Here is a 16,184-nt window from a genome sequence, read left to right as displayed (position 1 = left end):
TATTTAAAAAGCAAAACGTTTAGTGGCCGGGAGCAAAAGACAAGGGCCTGAAGGCTTCTCCCAACGTGACTTTGTTAAGACTGGAATTGGATGATTTCACTCCTCTTTTTTCTCTCTCTCTAAAACACGGCACCTGAAAGTTTCTACGAGCCCGAATCCATTAAGTTCTTTCGTTGCTTTCTTGCAGCAGAGGGTGCAGACTCAATACGAGAGCATCATAATCTACTTTTCCATTTTTACAAAACTTGTTTAGCTTCATTCAAATCTCCAACGCCCTGTCTGTGGTTTTCTGCAGCCTCCATCTATCTGAAATCCCCTAACTGACAGCATTTGCTCTGACACATCACACAGCACGGAAAATTACAGGCCTGCGCGGCTGGTTGTGTCAGCATGTATTTGCGAATACCATAAAGCACTGAAATGAGGCACGCTGCACTCCCTAATATAGGAGGTAATTTGTTTTTTGGACGGCCTGGTATTTGTGACATTCATTAGTGAGGGATGCAATAGGAAATAGAATTACACAAATGGGAGCTTCATGTTATACTTGCTATGCGGGAGGTGTGCGTGATCTATGGCGCCGCTGTGCTCCCCAGCCCCCTGCCTGAGGTGCTGAGATGCCGCTTCCAGCTTTTGTGTCTCAGTCTGGCCATGAGCACAACCTTCTCTTCCAGGGGACCTGGGAGGGGGTGTTCGGCCCCTGCCCCCGCCCCAACTTTCCTCTCCTAGGTGAACCCGCTTCTCAGTGTACTCCTAGAGAACATGAGGACCCATCACCTGGATAAAGAGGTTTTCCTCTCCCACACCTGAGTAATGGTAATTTTGCAGAAGTAAATTTAAGTCATTAGATAGCTCAGTATTAAAGATTTTTTTTCCTTCCCCTTTTTTTTTTACCCTGAAAGCTGTATGACTGGGATGGCTAGTAATAAGCATTGGCTGTCAAATATCATAGTTCTGTGCTCAGCATGTCAGGCTCACCTCTTGGCAAATCATTAAGGCTGTAAGACTTCCTGGTTTTAAATCCTGGCTTTAAACCTGCACTGTGGCCTTGGGCAAGTTAGTTAACCAACCTGTGCCTCAGTTTCCTCATATGTAAAACAGGAATACTAATGCTACCTATCTCCTGAGGTTGTTGAGAGTGTTAAATGAGTTCATCGATACCTGGTACCTGGTACCTAGAACAGGGCTGCCACATATTAAACTCTGCCTAAGAACTTGCTGGTATTATTACATCTGGTAGAAACTGTGGGTTTTGGAAAAGGAGAGACAAGTTCCTTACTAGGCCCTGCCACTTGCTCCTGTGCCGCGTGGCTTAGACAAGTCATTTATGTCATTTTCACAGAGGAGGAAACCAAAGCCTAAGTGTCATAGAAGACTTATCAGGTCATTTTGAGGAGCAGCAGTAAAGAATGTAGAAGCCCCAGCACAGGCCTGGATTTGAGTAGGAACTCATTAAGTTAAGACAATAGGTTTAAATAAATTACAGATATTCATGATGAATATTTTAGGTAATGTCATTGTTAAGCTGAGTGACGTGTCTCGCGATTTGAGTCCCATTTTCTGCTAGTCAATTTTTCCTAGTCCATAAGATAGAATCAAACAGAACAATTGTCGCTGGTGTTCTGCCAAGAGCCCTGTGATTTCCTAGGCTGCTCCAACAAGTTTAAGAATGATAATAATAAAGGTGTCACAGAATGTTGAGGCCAATGCGATCCTAGGCTATATACCTACAGAGGCTTAAGAATTAACCTGACAACTCCAGCCACTTACCCAGAAGGCCACATACCAAAAAAATGTAGAGCCAGCGCAATATTTCATCTGAAATTAATGCAAACCTTTTGAGATTTCATTTGACACTTAAAGTGAAAAACTGATAATTCTCAAGCAAATCTGCCTGAGTTAATAATGCTAAGTAAAGAGCGGTGGCGAGGTGTCAGCTCTCCTAAGCTATGTTGTTCTGGGTCATCAAGCGTCAGGGGGCCTTGAACAATCAATTCAGCTCTCTGCAACTCTGTTTCCTTCCTTGGGAAATGAAGGAGGAGCTACTTCAGAGCCCGCCTAGCTCTGAAATGTCATTTTTCTTAATTCAAAGATGTGGAATTGATTGTGTGAAGAGGAGCCCATGGAAATATCTGAAAGCGCAATCTCTTTTTCCTAAGATCTGGCCCCATTTGACACCCAAAGACCTGTTAAGAAGTTCGGGGGTCTGGGCCCTACACACACGGAAGCAAGCCTCCTCAGTGGCTCGAGATGTCTGTGGCTGGAACAGAAAGGAAGGCAGGTGAAAATAAACTCTTACCTTTTAACTTCTTTGGCATCACTTGCGATGAAAAATCCTAAAGTACCTTCTTGGATCTTAAGATGGTTTCCGGGATTAATTAATATACTGCTCAGTGAAGAAAAACAAACAAAGAAAACACATTTGTGAGGTTGTGTTCCGAGTAAAACCTGGAAGGTTACACCATACTCTTAATTGTATAGGGGGCCCACTAGTCTAATGCTTTCCCCAAAGATCTCATCTAGAACTTGAGGTCCACTGTCCCACACATTTAATTGGATGATGCCATCATAAAGCTTGGTTGCTCAGTTCCAAGGGTGGCATACTCCCAGTTGCAGAAATCAAAGCAAATCTCGGTTTTAGGGCCAGGTTTTTATAATGGGATTGCCATCATGGGCTTCTGATTTGAAGCAACATTCCCAATAATATACCCCTTTGGAAAATGCTGTTGATGGTAAACATTGAGTGCTGGTAGTCTAATAAAGCTATCACTACACCAATTTTCCATTAGGTGACAGAGCATTAATGGGACCCCTATATGCATACAGAAACATACATGTATACACACCACATACCGCTGCAGGGAATGGTACAAGACACCCATACCAATGCAGAAGCAAACAGAACATCTGCATGACATGATAGGGACATGGAAGCAGATTCCATGTGCAGTCTGTGAAGAAAGAACTGGGTCTACCAGAACAGTGAAAAAGGGAAATGCCAGCAATTGGAAATACTTAATGATTCCAGCCTGCTGTTTACAAAAATGTAAGGGCATCTTTGAATAAGGTACACCGTCTAGCACATCCTGATTGGGGCAAACTAATTAGAAAACAAATGCAAATTACCACACAAAAAACTTCCCCTGCTGGGAAGTATGAGCCTAAATTTACGGAGTCCTATTCAAAGTGGTATAAACAGATTAGCTGACCAAGTTGTGTTTGGACTGACAGAGGAGATAAATGTAGCCTAATCTAATAAATGGATGAAACAAACAAGTTTAATTTTCTGCAGATCAAAAGCAGAATCCAGCAACAGCGTACACAGAGACTGAGATGAGGCTTTGGGCTGAATGGATATGGAATTCAGGGACTCTAAATTCAGCAACAGATACAACAAGGCGGGGGGAGTCTTTGATCCGAAAATCAGGTGTTTTGTGTAATAGATGTTTGGAATCAGGCTAAAGGAAGTCCTTAACTGCCCAAAACAATCAAAATGCAGGATGGCAATTAACATGTAATCCTTTTCTGCTGGTAAAACCATTCCAGAAATGTGCTCAATGTGTCTGTAGCAATACAGGAGGGACCCAGGTGAACTTTTGTTGCTGGGAGGCTGGAGTAGATCATTATTGCAAAGTAACTGCTTTTGGTCACAAGAACACACACTATTACCGGTAACAAGACCTGACAGAAGGAAACCAGTCCTGTGTCATTGCTATTGTTAACGCTGAGTAATAGCAAGAGTCCACGAAGAGCTGACTGCTCTGCCCTAGAAGCACAGACGACAGTGAGATCCCTCACAAGCCAGGCGGCAGCGGGCCCGCTCACAGCACGGCTTGCAAAGGGCAGAGCTGGAGGGGCACCGGCTCAGCACCGCCACCAGCTCTTCACACAGCCCTCTGGCCTTTCATGATCATGAGGAAAAGGGGGACAGTGCTTATACAGGTCAGCCAGATTCCTTTTCAAAGCCAACTAAATGCAATGTTTTCGAAGGAAGGCATTCTGGATTTTGCATACGCTCTTAAAAGTCCTGGCAGTTCTTGTATGCCCTGGCTCTGCAATCAGAAATTCATCCAAATTCATCCGTTCAGGAGCTGTCTGACTTCGGGCAAGTTACTGAACCTCTTCAACTCAACCCCCTCACCCACAAGATGGGGATGGTGATAACCTCATCTTCAGAAGATGAGGGGAGACAATGGACAGAAGGCTGGATGTCTTTTGGCTACTGAACCCTTTCATTATTATTGCAAAAAAGGCCAAAAGGGTATTTGATTCTCAGGAGAATTATCCGAATTTCCTTAGCTGGCCCCATGAATTAGAACACAGGGCTTCTTATAAAACATCCTGCCCGTAATGAGGTGAAGTTACAGGCTGGAGAACTGTAACGGACAAAGGGGTCTAAAGGAGCTAATTCCTTAAAATTGGAAAATTCTACCTGTTGACATGTGTTCATTTAAAAATGTAAAAAGCTTCCTGAATGGAAAAAAAAAAAAAATCCTACCATGACTTCAGCAGCACAATTTTCAAAAAGGGGAATCTGTCACACATCAATGTCTGGGTGACATATATGCACAAAACAAGCCTCACATGGAACCTGCTTTTTCCCTTTTTCACTTCATGTGCTGCAGTAACTGCACCCCAGTGATGGGCCCCACGGTGCCATGGCAGTGACAGCGAGGTTCCCATCAATGGAAAGTCTCTTTCGTTGCCTCTGTTCTCTATCAACACTGAAGAACAGGAAGAATTTGGGATCCTCACCCCAGAGACTCCAGGCTGAGATCCTTTATTACAGCTCTCAGCTTGCCTTAGTCAAGTTTAAGGGTGGAGAGGAGAGGTTCTGGCACAGATCTCAGTGTTGCTGCTGCTGTGGGTAAGCAGCGGGTACATATGTCGGGCCCATGGCCTCAGGTCCTGGCCTTGAGCATGTGGATGCCGCTAAGCCTCACTCTCCTAGTCTGTAAAGTGGGATGAAGACTCACTAGCTTACAGTGTTGCTAAGAGAATGAAAGTACATACTATGTGCTGAGTGATTGCTACCTAGTAGATCCTTAATACAGGGTCACTGTTAATAGCAAGCAAGGTAATTATAACTACCTGAGAAACAGACAATCTCTCACAGCATCACAGCTCCCCATGTTGTCCTCGGCGCTAGGGAACTACCCAGGAGGCACCCTATAGGCACTGAGAGCTTTTTACTGAGCACAGTATCTGAAAAATTTTATTCCTGCATAGTATCTGCAGATGGGCTCACTGGACTGGCTCCTGGCTACACTGTAGAGTAGCTCTCTGTTCCTTAGACTTCATGGCTGACTGTGTAAGGCACTGGAAGGGCCTCCAAGGATATCACTAACCATGTGATTCCAGAATGTCCGCTGTTCTCTTCTGGACAGGGCTGGGAGGCTTGAAATCGCCTCTACGGGGTACATGAGGCTGAAAAAATGAGCCCAGCTCTTGAGGTAATGAAGGAAAGACATCTAGATACATAAAGATGCTCACTGGGCTGGATTCCACCCATATATTTAAGGGTTTTAAGAGAAGCACATGAGCCTGATCCCAGGGACCACTGCATACGGTACACCCTGTGTAAGGGCACCGAGGTTCAGACTCTTTGAGGAAATATACCACTCTTTTTGATATTTTAGAAGTTAAGTCTCCTATACACATTCCAAATCTAGAAAGTTTAATGTACTGATCTTCGCCTTTTTGAAAATATAAGAAGATAAGGGTCCTAGACAGAAGTGACATTTTTGTTCCTGCAAGTGTCTACAATCTTTTGAATATGTTACTGACCTCCTAACAGGAATATGTAAATCTTTCCAAAGATCTTTGATCTCTTAAAATATTCAATGTTAAGTTTGTTCTTATGACTGCCAAAAGTCTCCCTCCCCACGCGTCACTTTAAATCAGTCCCTGGCTCCAATTTTGTCCAATTCACTAGCTTATCAGATAGAGATAAACTTCAAGATGTGTCATGTGAAGAATCAGGAAAATCTCTAAGAAAAAAGTCCGTATATCAATGAGCAGAATTCTGACAAGGACATCTTCTTGGCAGGGGGTGGACTTGCCCTCATTTCAATGAACTTGTAAATTATCTTCTTTCTTCTCTGACTTGTTAATTTCAACTGAAAAGACTCCGTGAGAGCTGGAGGCAAAGGGCTGGTGTGGTCCCTTCCCCAAGGGTCCCTGGTCTCTCTTTTTCTTTTGCTCTCGGACTAGTTTTGTATCTAGACGAATTCTTCGGCTCCTCACCGAAGCAAATATGGGGAAAATATATATCTTTTGTTGCAAACTCATGGTTGCATAAAGGAGTGAAAAGCAAGATCATATTTTATTTACTTTTATAAAATGCTTCTCAGAGTAGCCAGCTCACAGCCCTGCATGGAACAGGCGCTTTCAACCATTTGTTGAATGAGTGAAAAACATAAAAGTCATTGGTCTCAGTTCCAAAAGTGTTCCTTTCCCTCTCTACTAAGGAGAAAGGGAGTCACAGCTCTTCTTTCAAAGACCAAGCTGCAGTTCTCATCAGTCAGGCCTGTCGGAGGAGCGACCACACCTCTTCTAGGGGTGGCAAATGAGCTAACAAAAGCCCAGAGACATTAAGTATAAATGTGTAAATATACAAATATGTAAACAGCCAGCCATGTGGGGAGTTGAAGCACCTGATTTCAATACTGAAAATACCATTCACTTAGAACTGAAATACGTGTCCCCAAACATAAGACATGTTCATGTGACACTGGCTAGCAGGGCTCAGTCCACAGGGAAACGTCCCTGCCAGGAGCCCCCAGAAGGGGAGGGAACTCCAGGTCTCAGGCTGCAATGCATCTCATAGTGTATCTCTTGCTGAACTTTGGTCAGGGTATAGATTTGGGGCTTGATAGGGCAAGATGATATATTCCCTTTCTCCACCACTTATGCATAACTGGAAACATCTAGTTATTTCTTCTCCAATTATCATAAATTTTACTTGTTTGGTGCTTTTAGAGACAACCAGTGATTAGTAATTCAACTGAAATAGATACTTCTTAAAGGAAACTTTTATCCATTACGGATAAATATGACAGATGTACATCTCTTTCCTCCCCACTCAATTTCTGGTAGGTGTAATGTACCATTCCCTGAGCAATTACAAAAATATCACTTTCATGAGGACACAGTTTGTATTTGATAACATGGTAATTATATCTGTGTCTAGAAAGCTAATGGGACTTCATCACCTAGAATAAGAGAAGAACCATCTAGGACTTTAGTTCATGCTGTGCCCAGAGGAATCATGCCACTGATGCCACTGAAAGTGGCCTCTTTGACCACACAGGGTCATATGCGATTGCTATTGGGTGGGACTTTGTTTGAACCAATTGGCTCCCATCTCAGGGAGTAAGCCGCCCAGGAATGTAGAGGCTGTGTTAAGGCACAGCCTGCGGAAACCCCAAATCTCAACTCTTACTGCCTTTCTGGAACTTTCCATTTCTTCTGGGCATTAAAACAAATGCTGCTGGAGTCCCACACAACTAGACACACACACTTTCCGCAGCGTGTATTCCATGCGTCAGCATACTTGAGCCTAGGTCACTTACACAAAGACCATAATAAAGATTGCTCCCAGTCGGTCAGACTCAAGTGACTGCCACTGTGGTCCACCAAATACATGTTTATCCTGATTCCATCTCAATAACTTTAGAAATGGCATTTTCAAATAGATTTTGCACATAAGGAAAACAGTGGCCATATGGGACAGAGAAAATATTCATTTGGAAAAGACAATGCTGGGTATTGGGTTCTGGGAACAAGCCAAGTCACTTTCTGGTACACTTTAGGATATGTCATGCCTTCATCACAACATGCCTTCACCACACAATAAAAGGACTCAAAGGCCAAAAGCCAACAGCACAGGTGCAGCCACTGTGGACCTTTGGCGATGCAAAGTGTTGCAGTAACTTCTCGCAGTTGGATCATATCAATAATACCAAACTGACAGGAAGCCACCTCTACTTCCACACATCTACTCGAAACGTCACAGACGAATCTGACTTTGGAAAGAGTTCCAGACAAATACACACACACACACGCACACACACACACGCACAATTACGAACACAAACGTGTGACAGCGATTACAACCACAGAGAAAAACAACTCTTGAGAAGGTGAGCAAGTAGGCATCTCAACAGTATGTTTCCAACAACACTTCTTAGAGAGAAAACACACTGAAAACCTACGCTGGAAATATTAACCCAAAAAGTTAAAAAAAGAAAAACTATCAATGAGGGTTCGGTCATGCTTCGTGCAACATAAAACAGCAGTAGGACAGGTGAGGTCGCGTGGTGAACGTCGAGATACTTCATATTGAGAAATCGGCCCAAACACACTGGGAAGGACAGAAAGCCCCGAGTTCATCTCAATAGACAGCACTCGTTCAGCAGGTCAAATGGGGGAATCTGGCAACTCAGCAGCGGCGTCGGGGCCTGCGGGGAGCGCCGCCCGAGACGCACATATGCACAATGTGGTCCTCAGGAAGCCGGGGGGAAAGAGGTGCGTGTAAGGGCTTGTCTCTGTTTTGTGGCTAAAAGGACACAAATTCTGGTCTACAACCTGGAAAGTGGACATGGGGAGGCTCACTGGGAATGTGGATGTGGGATGCAGACGAATGGACCAGAGCCTGGTGGACACCAAGACACATCAGGACGGGACAGAGACAGACACCGAGGGCTGGAGAGAAGAGTCCTCCTTTTCAACTCAAATAACATTTGTTCCCAGCATTGGTGCCATGACTGAAAACAGGATTGTGTCTTTTGGGTTTGTTTTTGTTGTGTGTTTTTTTTAGGTTTCCTGCAAAGAAGTTAGTGCGTCATCCAAAAGAATTAACAAATCAAACAAGAAAAGCAATATGCTACTTTCAATTTTTATGTCCCCTAGGTGGACAGGGGTTTATATGTAAATATACAGATATAAATATATATACACTGGACAAGGGAACGAGATTATATATACATATACGCATATATATATAATCTCTAGCTTCCTGAATTCTTGACAAATAGTCCTGCGGCTAGAAGTGAAGATAGAGGGTGGAGGTTGGGAGGAAAGTTAACGAAGAGTGCATACCGCTTTCGGCTTCTGCAAAACGACAAGAAAAGAATTTAAAATCAAACAGTTTGATAATAAATTGACTGACACCAGAAGGAAAAGAAGGAATAAAACCTTTGTTTCAAATTATTTGAAGGATACATGTGAAAACAAGGTTTTTCAGCAAAGCATGAAAACAGTCTCATGGGGTGAAGGAGGTCGGTGAACACAGGCTGGGGGCGGGGGTGGGAAGGAGAGGCGGGTTCTCTGAATTTTAACACCCAGTCACTTGGAAAATGTGAGAGGAAAGGCAATGGGACATTTTTAAATGCAGGGGGAAAAATCAAAACGATTATCTCAGGGTCAAACACTGGTTCTTTGACATGTGGGTACGTGTTTCGTAAGTCCTGTGTTTTCTCATAGGCATGATCCACATGCCCTCAAACACGCCTTTTCCACAAGCACCCATGAGCTTCCACACTGAGACCAAGCCACATTTGAGGATCGAAGCTGGCAACGGCACACAGAAAGCCCAAACAAAGCCAGACGAGGTCTTTTCTCCCTTTCCTTAAAGAAGAAAAAAAAAGAAATCTAAAAACTCTATGTGTAAATATGGCTTTGTTGAAAACATCTCTGATTTGCGAATTAACTGGAGGGCCCATCAGAGAAAAGATTCTGTCTTCAGGGCAAGCTCTGAATTCTTCTTCTTAGAGTGGTGACAACACATCCACACTGAACCATTAACAGCCTTTCTCTCTCCCTCTTTGTGACTAAAAAGTGGCAGGCGGGAGATGACTGGTCAAGGGTCAGAGTACAGTGTCCTGCTACAGAATTATTCCAGAACAGTTGAGAAACACTACTCAGCATCGCCCACTTCATGACGCTTTTGAGAGATGCATAAACAATAAAGGGAAAACACTGAATTGCACAGAGGTTTACTGATTTGGCAACACAAAGAATATCATTTTCAAAAACCCCTACACAGGTACAGGTGAGCATCCGCAAGAGCATGGGCAAGCAGCAGTCCCAGAAACACCCGTGTTATCTGTTGAACAGCAAACAGCCAGGACTCTCAGCGTTTTGTTTGTTTTTTTTGCAAATAATATTCTTCACTTTGCCAACACAGAAAAAAAGCGTGTATCTATATACATATATATCAACTGCTACCGCCGTGTTCTACATGTGGCTACCAAATCTACTGTTTTTCCTTCCTTTCGGCTGATTGGTGCTCTCATTATAGCTGAGCATTTGATCAGATTAACTTGGTGAGCAATCTGATCTGGGGGTTAGGTGACAGAGAACATTGGATTGACTTGCTTACAATCCAGGGTTTTTTTGTCATAGAGACACAGAATGAACATTTGGAAGTCTGGCCTTATTGGGTCATTCATCCCAATAATGAAAACTCCTTAAATGATGACAGCAGGAACCTTCTAGTCTTGCCCAGCGCCCTGCTCAGTCATTAAGGTGTGCGTCAGAGGGTGTCTATACACCACAGGAGGACTTGCTGACTACAACTTGAACAAACCATGGATGTCACTGGAGGACAGAAGTCCGAACGTATCTGTGAGTCCTTTCTTCCAAAACTATTGATAAAAATTGGGGAGCAGTGTGTGTGCAAAAATATCTCTATTTAATCTGTAATACATATAGTATTCCATCAACAAGATTCCTTGTTAATGGGATGCTTCCTTCTTCCAGTGTGAACTCAGATATTGACTGGGGTGCTATCTGTTTCGACCAGACCCAGTCCCTCATCAGTCTGATTTGCACATAATTGAGTACAAAATAAATAAATAAAGAGGGCTCCTGCCTCTGAGCCTGATCTCCTGGCTAATTTACATGAAGCGGCTATTCTGCCACCTGGATTTCGGGTGCACCGGGAGAAGCACATATGGTCCACAATAGGCTGCTTGTAATTTGGCTATCAAGAGAGCTCGGGTCTCCCATCACGGCTCTGCCCCCTGCCTGCTGGCAATGAGGCCCGAGTCCACCTGCTTTGTGCTCGCAACAGTAAAAAGGGATAAGAGGACAGTGTCTGTCCCTGCTTTTGTGCTGAGAGGTGGGAAGTGAAAATTGGCACAATTGGAGGGAGATCTGAGTATCTCGCCCCTTTCCCCTGGAAGAACAGTCTCAATGACTGGCCGGGCTCCAGATGACAGGTGGGTCTGCAATAGAGACGCCAGCGTCTAGGTGAACATGCCCTGAAATGTGTCCTAGTGTCTGAGACGTGTTGCATCAGGGTTCTGAGCAAATAAGCAGAGCCTAAGACAGAGAAGTGGGCCGAACGTTCCCAGGGTGCACTCTCACCATCACAAATGTCAGCTGGCCACTGAGTCACAGCAAACTTACCGGCTCTCTCGGTTGGCGGACTTGTACTCAATGGCTATCATTAGGAGCTTGAGCTTCACAAAACACAGCCTGCAATGAGAGGGAGACACCTCTAGTGAGTGCTTCTGAAGGACCAGAGCCACAAAGCCAACACTGCTACCCCCTTTTCATCTCCTAATCCAGTCCGTACCCAAGGGACCCTCGTTCTACAGCCGCTGTGCCAAAGGGACGGGGCTGGGGGCGACACCTCCCGGCCTCCCCATTAAAGCTGATTTCTCGCAAGCGATAAGGCACCGAATGTTTAAAGTGCGTCCTGCGCTCAGCTCTAGATGTCTAGACACAGGCCCAAGCAGGAATGGGTGGCTGGGGATTTATGCTGGGCCAGATTCATTAGTTTCTCCGTTGGGTAGTAAAATGTTAACTGCAGGGGGAGGGAGGTTTTTGGAGCAGCTGGACCTGTTATTTGGATTCCATTTTGGTCTTTTGTACAAATAGCTCATATTGTTGTTGCGAGCAGACCCCGGTGTGCTTGGAATGACGGTAATAAGCCTCGGCCTCCGCGTCGCTGCCCAGCTCACCGCTGCGGCGCCTCCGCTCCTGGCTCCAGCCGTCCAGCTCACCTGCCCGCGGCTCTTGCCCGCCGCCCAGGCTGCTTTGGGGCCAGCTCATTCTTGCCTCGGGGCCTTCATCCGTGCAGATCCTGCCCCAGAATGTCTTTTCTCTCTTCCCAACCCACCTGCCCAAGCCCACATCAAATCCAGCCTTGAGCGCAGGTCTCCTGCGGCCACCCCTGCCTCCGATCTTCTTTCTATTCTCAGAGCTCCTCCAGCACCTCGCCTGCAGCCACAGCATGTAGCCCTCAGTCACCCTGGTCCTGGCTGGGCTTTCGTGCGTCTGAATGTCGTCTCCTTGACCAGCCGAACTTCTTTAAGAGTTTGGACCGGTTTGGGATCCCCCATAGTGCTGCACACGGAACCACTGATACAGACAAGCTCGATAAATGACTTCCACTCACGGGGTCATTCCCAAGACAATAATAAAAGGTTCTGCAAAATACTTTCTGCATAAAGTTGTTCAAGGTAGTATATTTATACAGACTAAAAATGTTAAAAGCAACCAAAATGTTCAAGAATCAGGCAATGGTTCAAGTATGGTACAATACGGTATGTATTAGCATTCAATATGACATTTAAAGAATAGATTTTTATTGATTTTTGGTTTGTTTTTAGAGAGAGAAGAAGGAAGAAGTACAGGGAGAAACACTGATATAAGAGTGAAACAGAGATCAGCTGCCTCCGGCACGCCCCCTACCAGGGGCCAAGCCTGCAGCCCAGGCCTGTGTCCTGACCGGGAATCAAACTGGTAACCTTTCAGGGCACAGAATGATGCCCAACCAACTGAGCCACACTGGCCAGGACCAAAAATGACATTTTGAAGAATACTTTAAGGTATAAGATCAACAATTAATATTATATCGATACAAATAAGTAAACAACATGACACAATTAGGTGAACATATATACTTATATATTCAGAAATAAAAACTCACATAAATAAAACAATTATATACAGGGGTGGGCAAAAATAGGGTTTACATTTGTGAACATGTGAAAGTTTATTCTTGTATTATTTATTTGTATTACAACTGTAAAGCTGCTTTTGCCCACCGCCGTATATATTATAATTGTGTTTCTACAATGAGTGTTATCACTTATGTTCCAAAGACTTCTGCATAATAAAGCAATGGTTTACTGAGAGACGGAGAAATGAATTGATGGCTATTTAGCTCCAGCTCTATAAGGGGGAGGAGATGCTGGGTCAGAGGTCAGGGCCTTTCTTGGTGCTTTCATTTAATCCCCATAACATCCCTTAGAGGGAAACATCACCCAAGTTATTCAGACTTCTACTGATATCTCTATTTTACAGGTGACGAAGCTAAGGCTCAGAAAGCTCATGTAGCTCAAGGTCCCCGGCTACCACTTGGCAGGATGAACCATATCTTTATCCCCAGGGAAGCCTGTTTTGTGTTGACAGAGATAGGCAATAAGCAAATATACAAGTGAATAAATAACGATCTTCCAGAGGAAGACAAGTACTATGCAGAGAACAAAACCCCTAAGAGAATAAAAGAGTAACTGGAAAAGCAGGTTATCTATGATGGTCCAGGAGGACCACTCTGAAGAAGTGTCACTAGAGCACAGCACTGGAGCATGGTGGGAAGGAGCAGGCAATGAGAGGATCTGGGCAAAGGGCATCCTAGGGAGTAGAAACAGCAAGTGCAAGGGCCCTGAGGCAGGAAGGAGCTTGGGGTATCTGAGCACCAGCAATGATGACTGTGATAATGACTAGTTCGGGGAGTCAGGCTGGAGCAAGATCAGAAGACTTCGTTGGCCACAGCAAGCAGCTGCAGCTTACGCCAAGCGGGATGGGAAGCCCTGGGTTGGTTTTAAATAGCAAGATGCTGTAATCAGATGCGCTGGACTTGTGGATGTGTTACTTACAGGTAAAGTGCTGATGAAGGCCTCACGCCCTCTGGTGGGAATCAGACCAATTGCTCATCATGCCTGTGAGGTCATGGTCCTCCACACTGCTTTCAACAGACAGTCAGGTTTCAAAGGACCACTTCCAGGCAGGCGTACTGGGGCTCTCCGGTGATTTGCAGGTTTTCTGATTCCTGCCAGCAGACTCTAATGACCTGGGCTTTATGCTGATGACGCAGTTTGCTGAAACACCAGTCCAGCTACAGCTGGAAAAATGCTCTTCTTAATTTATGTCCCACAGAACACTGCTAACACGCACCTTTTATGGGGCTGTTACTTCTGGAGCTTAAGCTGTTTAAAATATCAGATGGCTTAGGCAATATTTGTGGAACCAAATTACTAAGATTAAGTAACCATTTTCTAATGTAAATAACAGCTAAATGCCAAAACCTCAAAGAGGAGCCTGATCTTAACTTAGCACAATCGTGAAGAGGCCAATTTGCTGATATTCTATGAGTAACGGCCACTCCGATATGGGACTCTGGTAGTTCATGGGATCAAGGATCTTAATTGCTTTAACAACCTGATCCTACAGGTGAGAAGGGACAAAATGGTTCACAGTAACAATGAATAATATCTCCAAGATACTACGATGCCACTTACCAACAAGATATAAAAAGAAGGGAGTTTTGTAATGCAGGAAAGTCGATAAAATCTACGTGGCCTTGTGCACATTCCTAACCTAGCAGAAGCTATGGCAGCAGATCTCTGAGGCCTCTTTCGTAACACTCAAATCCCTAAGATAACTTTATACTACTTCATAGAAGCCTCTTTTTGAGAAGCTCTTTAACCCAAAACATGCCTTTGCTCACTGGCCAAAGCGACGAAGCGGTGGGGGACAGAGTGAAGTAAACAAACAGTGTCACAGCCACAGGTTTTGAGACTCAGGCCCTTCGAGGCTGGTCCTGCTCTTCTCATACAGGTGACAAACCGAGGTCCAAAGATGGGAAAGCAACTTGCTCAAGGTCAAATGGCCTTCACACAGAAAAGCCAAAAGTGGAAATGAAGCAATTTGTTCAAGGTTAAACAACTTTTATGTAGAAATGTCAAGAGTGGAAATCAAGTCTCAGTGCAGAGTGCTGCACAGATGTTTCTCATAAAAACGGAGGGAATGAGGTGGCCAGAAGCCCAACATGCACATCTATTCTGTTTGGTCAGAACAGCATTTTTTGTTTTTGTTTTTTAACTGGCATTAGATACCAACAGGTGATTTCATATAAAAACTAGTTTTTCGGCTTTCCTAGACAAATCAGATATGGCCACACTGAAGCTACATTTTGTATGGCTAACAGCGATTGGAGCTTCAAAGCACTTGCCCCTTTGGATGAGACAGGTGCTCTCCAATGTGCCACAGTCCCCACCACTCCCTTTTGTCTCAGCTCTCACTCCTGGTTGCTAACTGCCCCCTACAGGCATCTAAGTTTTTAATCCCCACTCTAAGAGCATCATCTGGATGCTTGCAAAATACCAATCTTAAGCAATTTACTATTTACAATGAAAGCAGAACCATGCCTCCCCTTGTTAAAATCACAGTTTTCCCTTAGATCCTGACACAGAGGGTTGGCCAATGCCTGGATACTAGGCTTAAGGCTGCAGCAGAGGTGCAGCCTCTGTTTGGGGTCCACTGGGGAACACCAGATCCAAGCGAGTAAACAGGGGGATGGGTGTGGCTTGGTGTGGTAATCCTTTATTCATGCATCTCTCTGCTCCCTAGGCTGAGCTTCATCTCCCTGGCATTTTGCAAAGTGCAAAGCACAAGCTTTCGATAAATGCTGATTAAATAAATGTATGAAAGAATGAGCAGCAGAACCTCACGAGTTGTTGGAATGATACAGAAGAGATAAAGTGACAAACTGGCAAAGTCTCATTTAGGCAGAAGGGGCTTGGAAGTGAGTATGGAATCCCGGAACAAGATGCTTCTTAACTTGTCCTGTTCTTTAAAAGAACACAGACTGAGGTGGGGGGGTAGAGGAAATAATAGCAGCCATGTGCTCTGAGAATCTAATTTTTGCTTTCAACCCACGATGCCCCGACGTAAGCACAAATCTAAGATACAAATAGTAATGCCCCCTGGTACCCTCTACAAATCCTGTTACAAGGAGTTCGCCCCCAAGAATGTGCCTTCAGACTACCCAAGCTCGATGCCCTGAGGTTAAACGTTTTACTTGCATCATTCGACACCATTCTTTTGGTAAAGCAAACTGGGCTGCGCTCCTCCGGCCCTCACAGCCACTCCATGGCTTTACTCAG

The 16,184-nt window shown here is 44.5% G+C and overlaps 1 protein-coding gene across 7 annotated transcripts in view; it reads right to left on the bottom strand.

The window, feature by feature from the left end:
• KCNMA1 (potassium calcium-activated channel subfamily M alpha 1) overlaps positions 1–16,184 on the bottom strand; it is a 659,358-nt gene that overhangs the window by 123,409 nt on the left and 519,765 nt on the right. For all 7 annotated transcript variants that reach the window (XM_081158532.1, XM_081158535.1, XM_081158534.1 and 4 more), the window contains exons 16-17: positions 11,416–11,484; positions 2,300–2,386 (exon numbers count right to left, since the gene is read on the bottom strand). In XM_081158532.1, coding sequence (XP_081014658.1) covers positions 2,300–2,386; positions 11,416–11,484 — 156 coding nt within the window. The remainder of the gene's footprint in view (positions 1–2,299; positions 2,387–11,415; positions 11,485–16,184) is intronic.

The sequence above is a fragment of the Miniopterus schreibersii genome (genome assembly GCF_964146895.1).
Source record: "Miniopterus schreibersii genome assembly, chromosome: 14".
NCBI classification, from domain to species: Eukaryota; Metazoa; Chordata; class Mammalia; order Chiroptera; family Miniopteridae; genus Miniopterus; species Miniopterus schreibersii.
The sequence above is the reverse complement of the archived record's forward strand: the minus strand, read 5'-3'. Positions and strand labels throughout refer to the sequence as shown.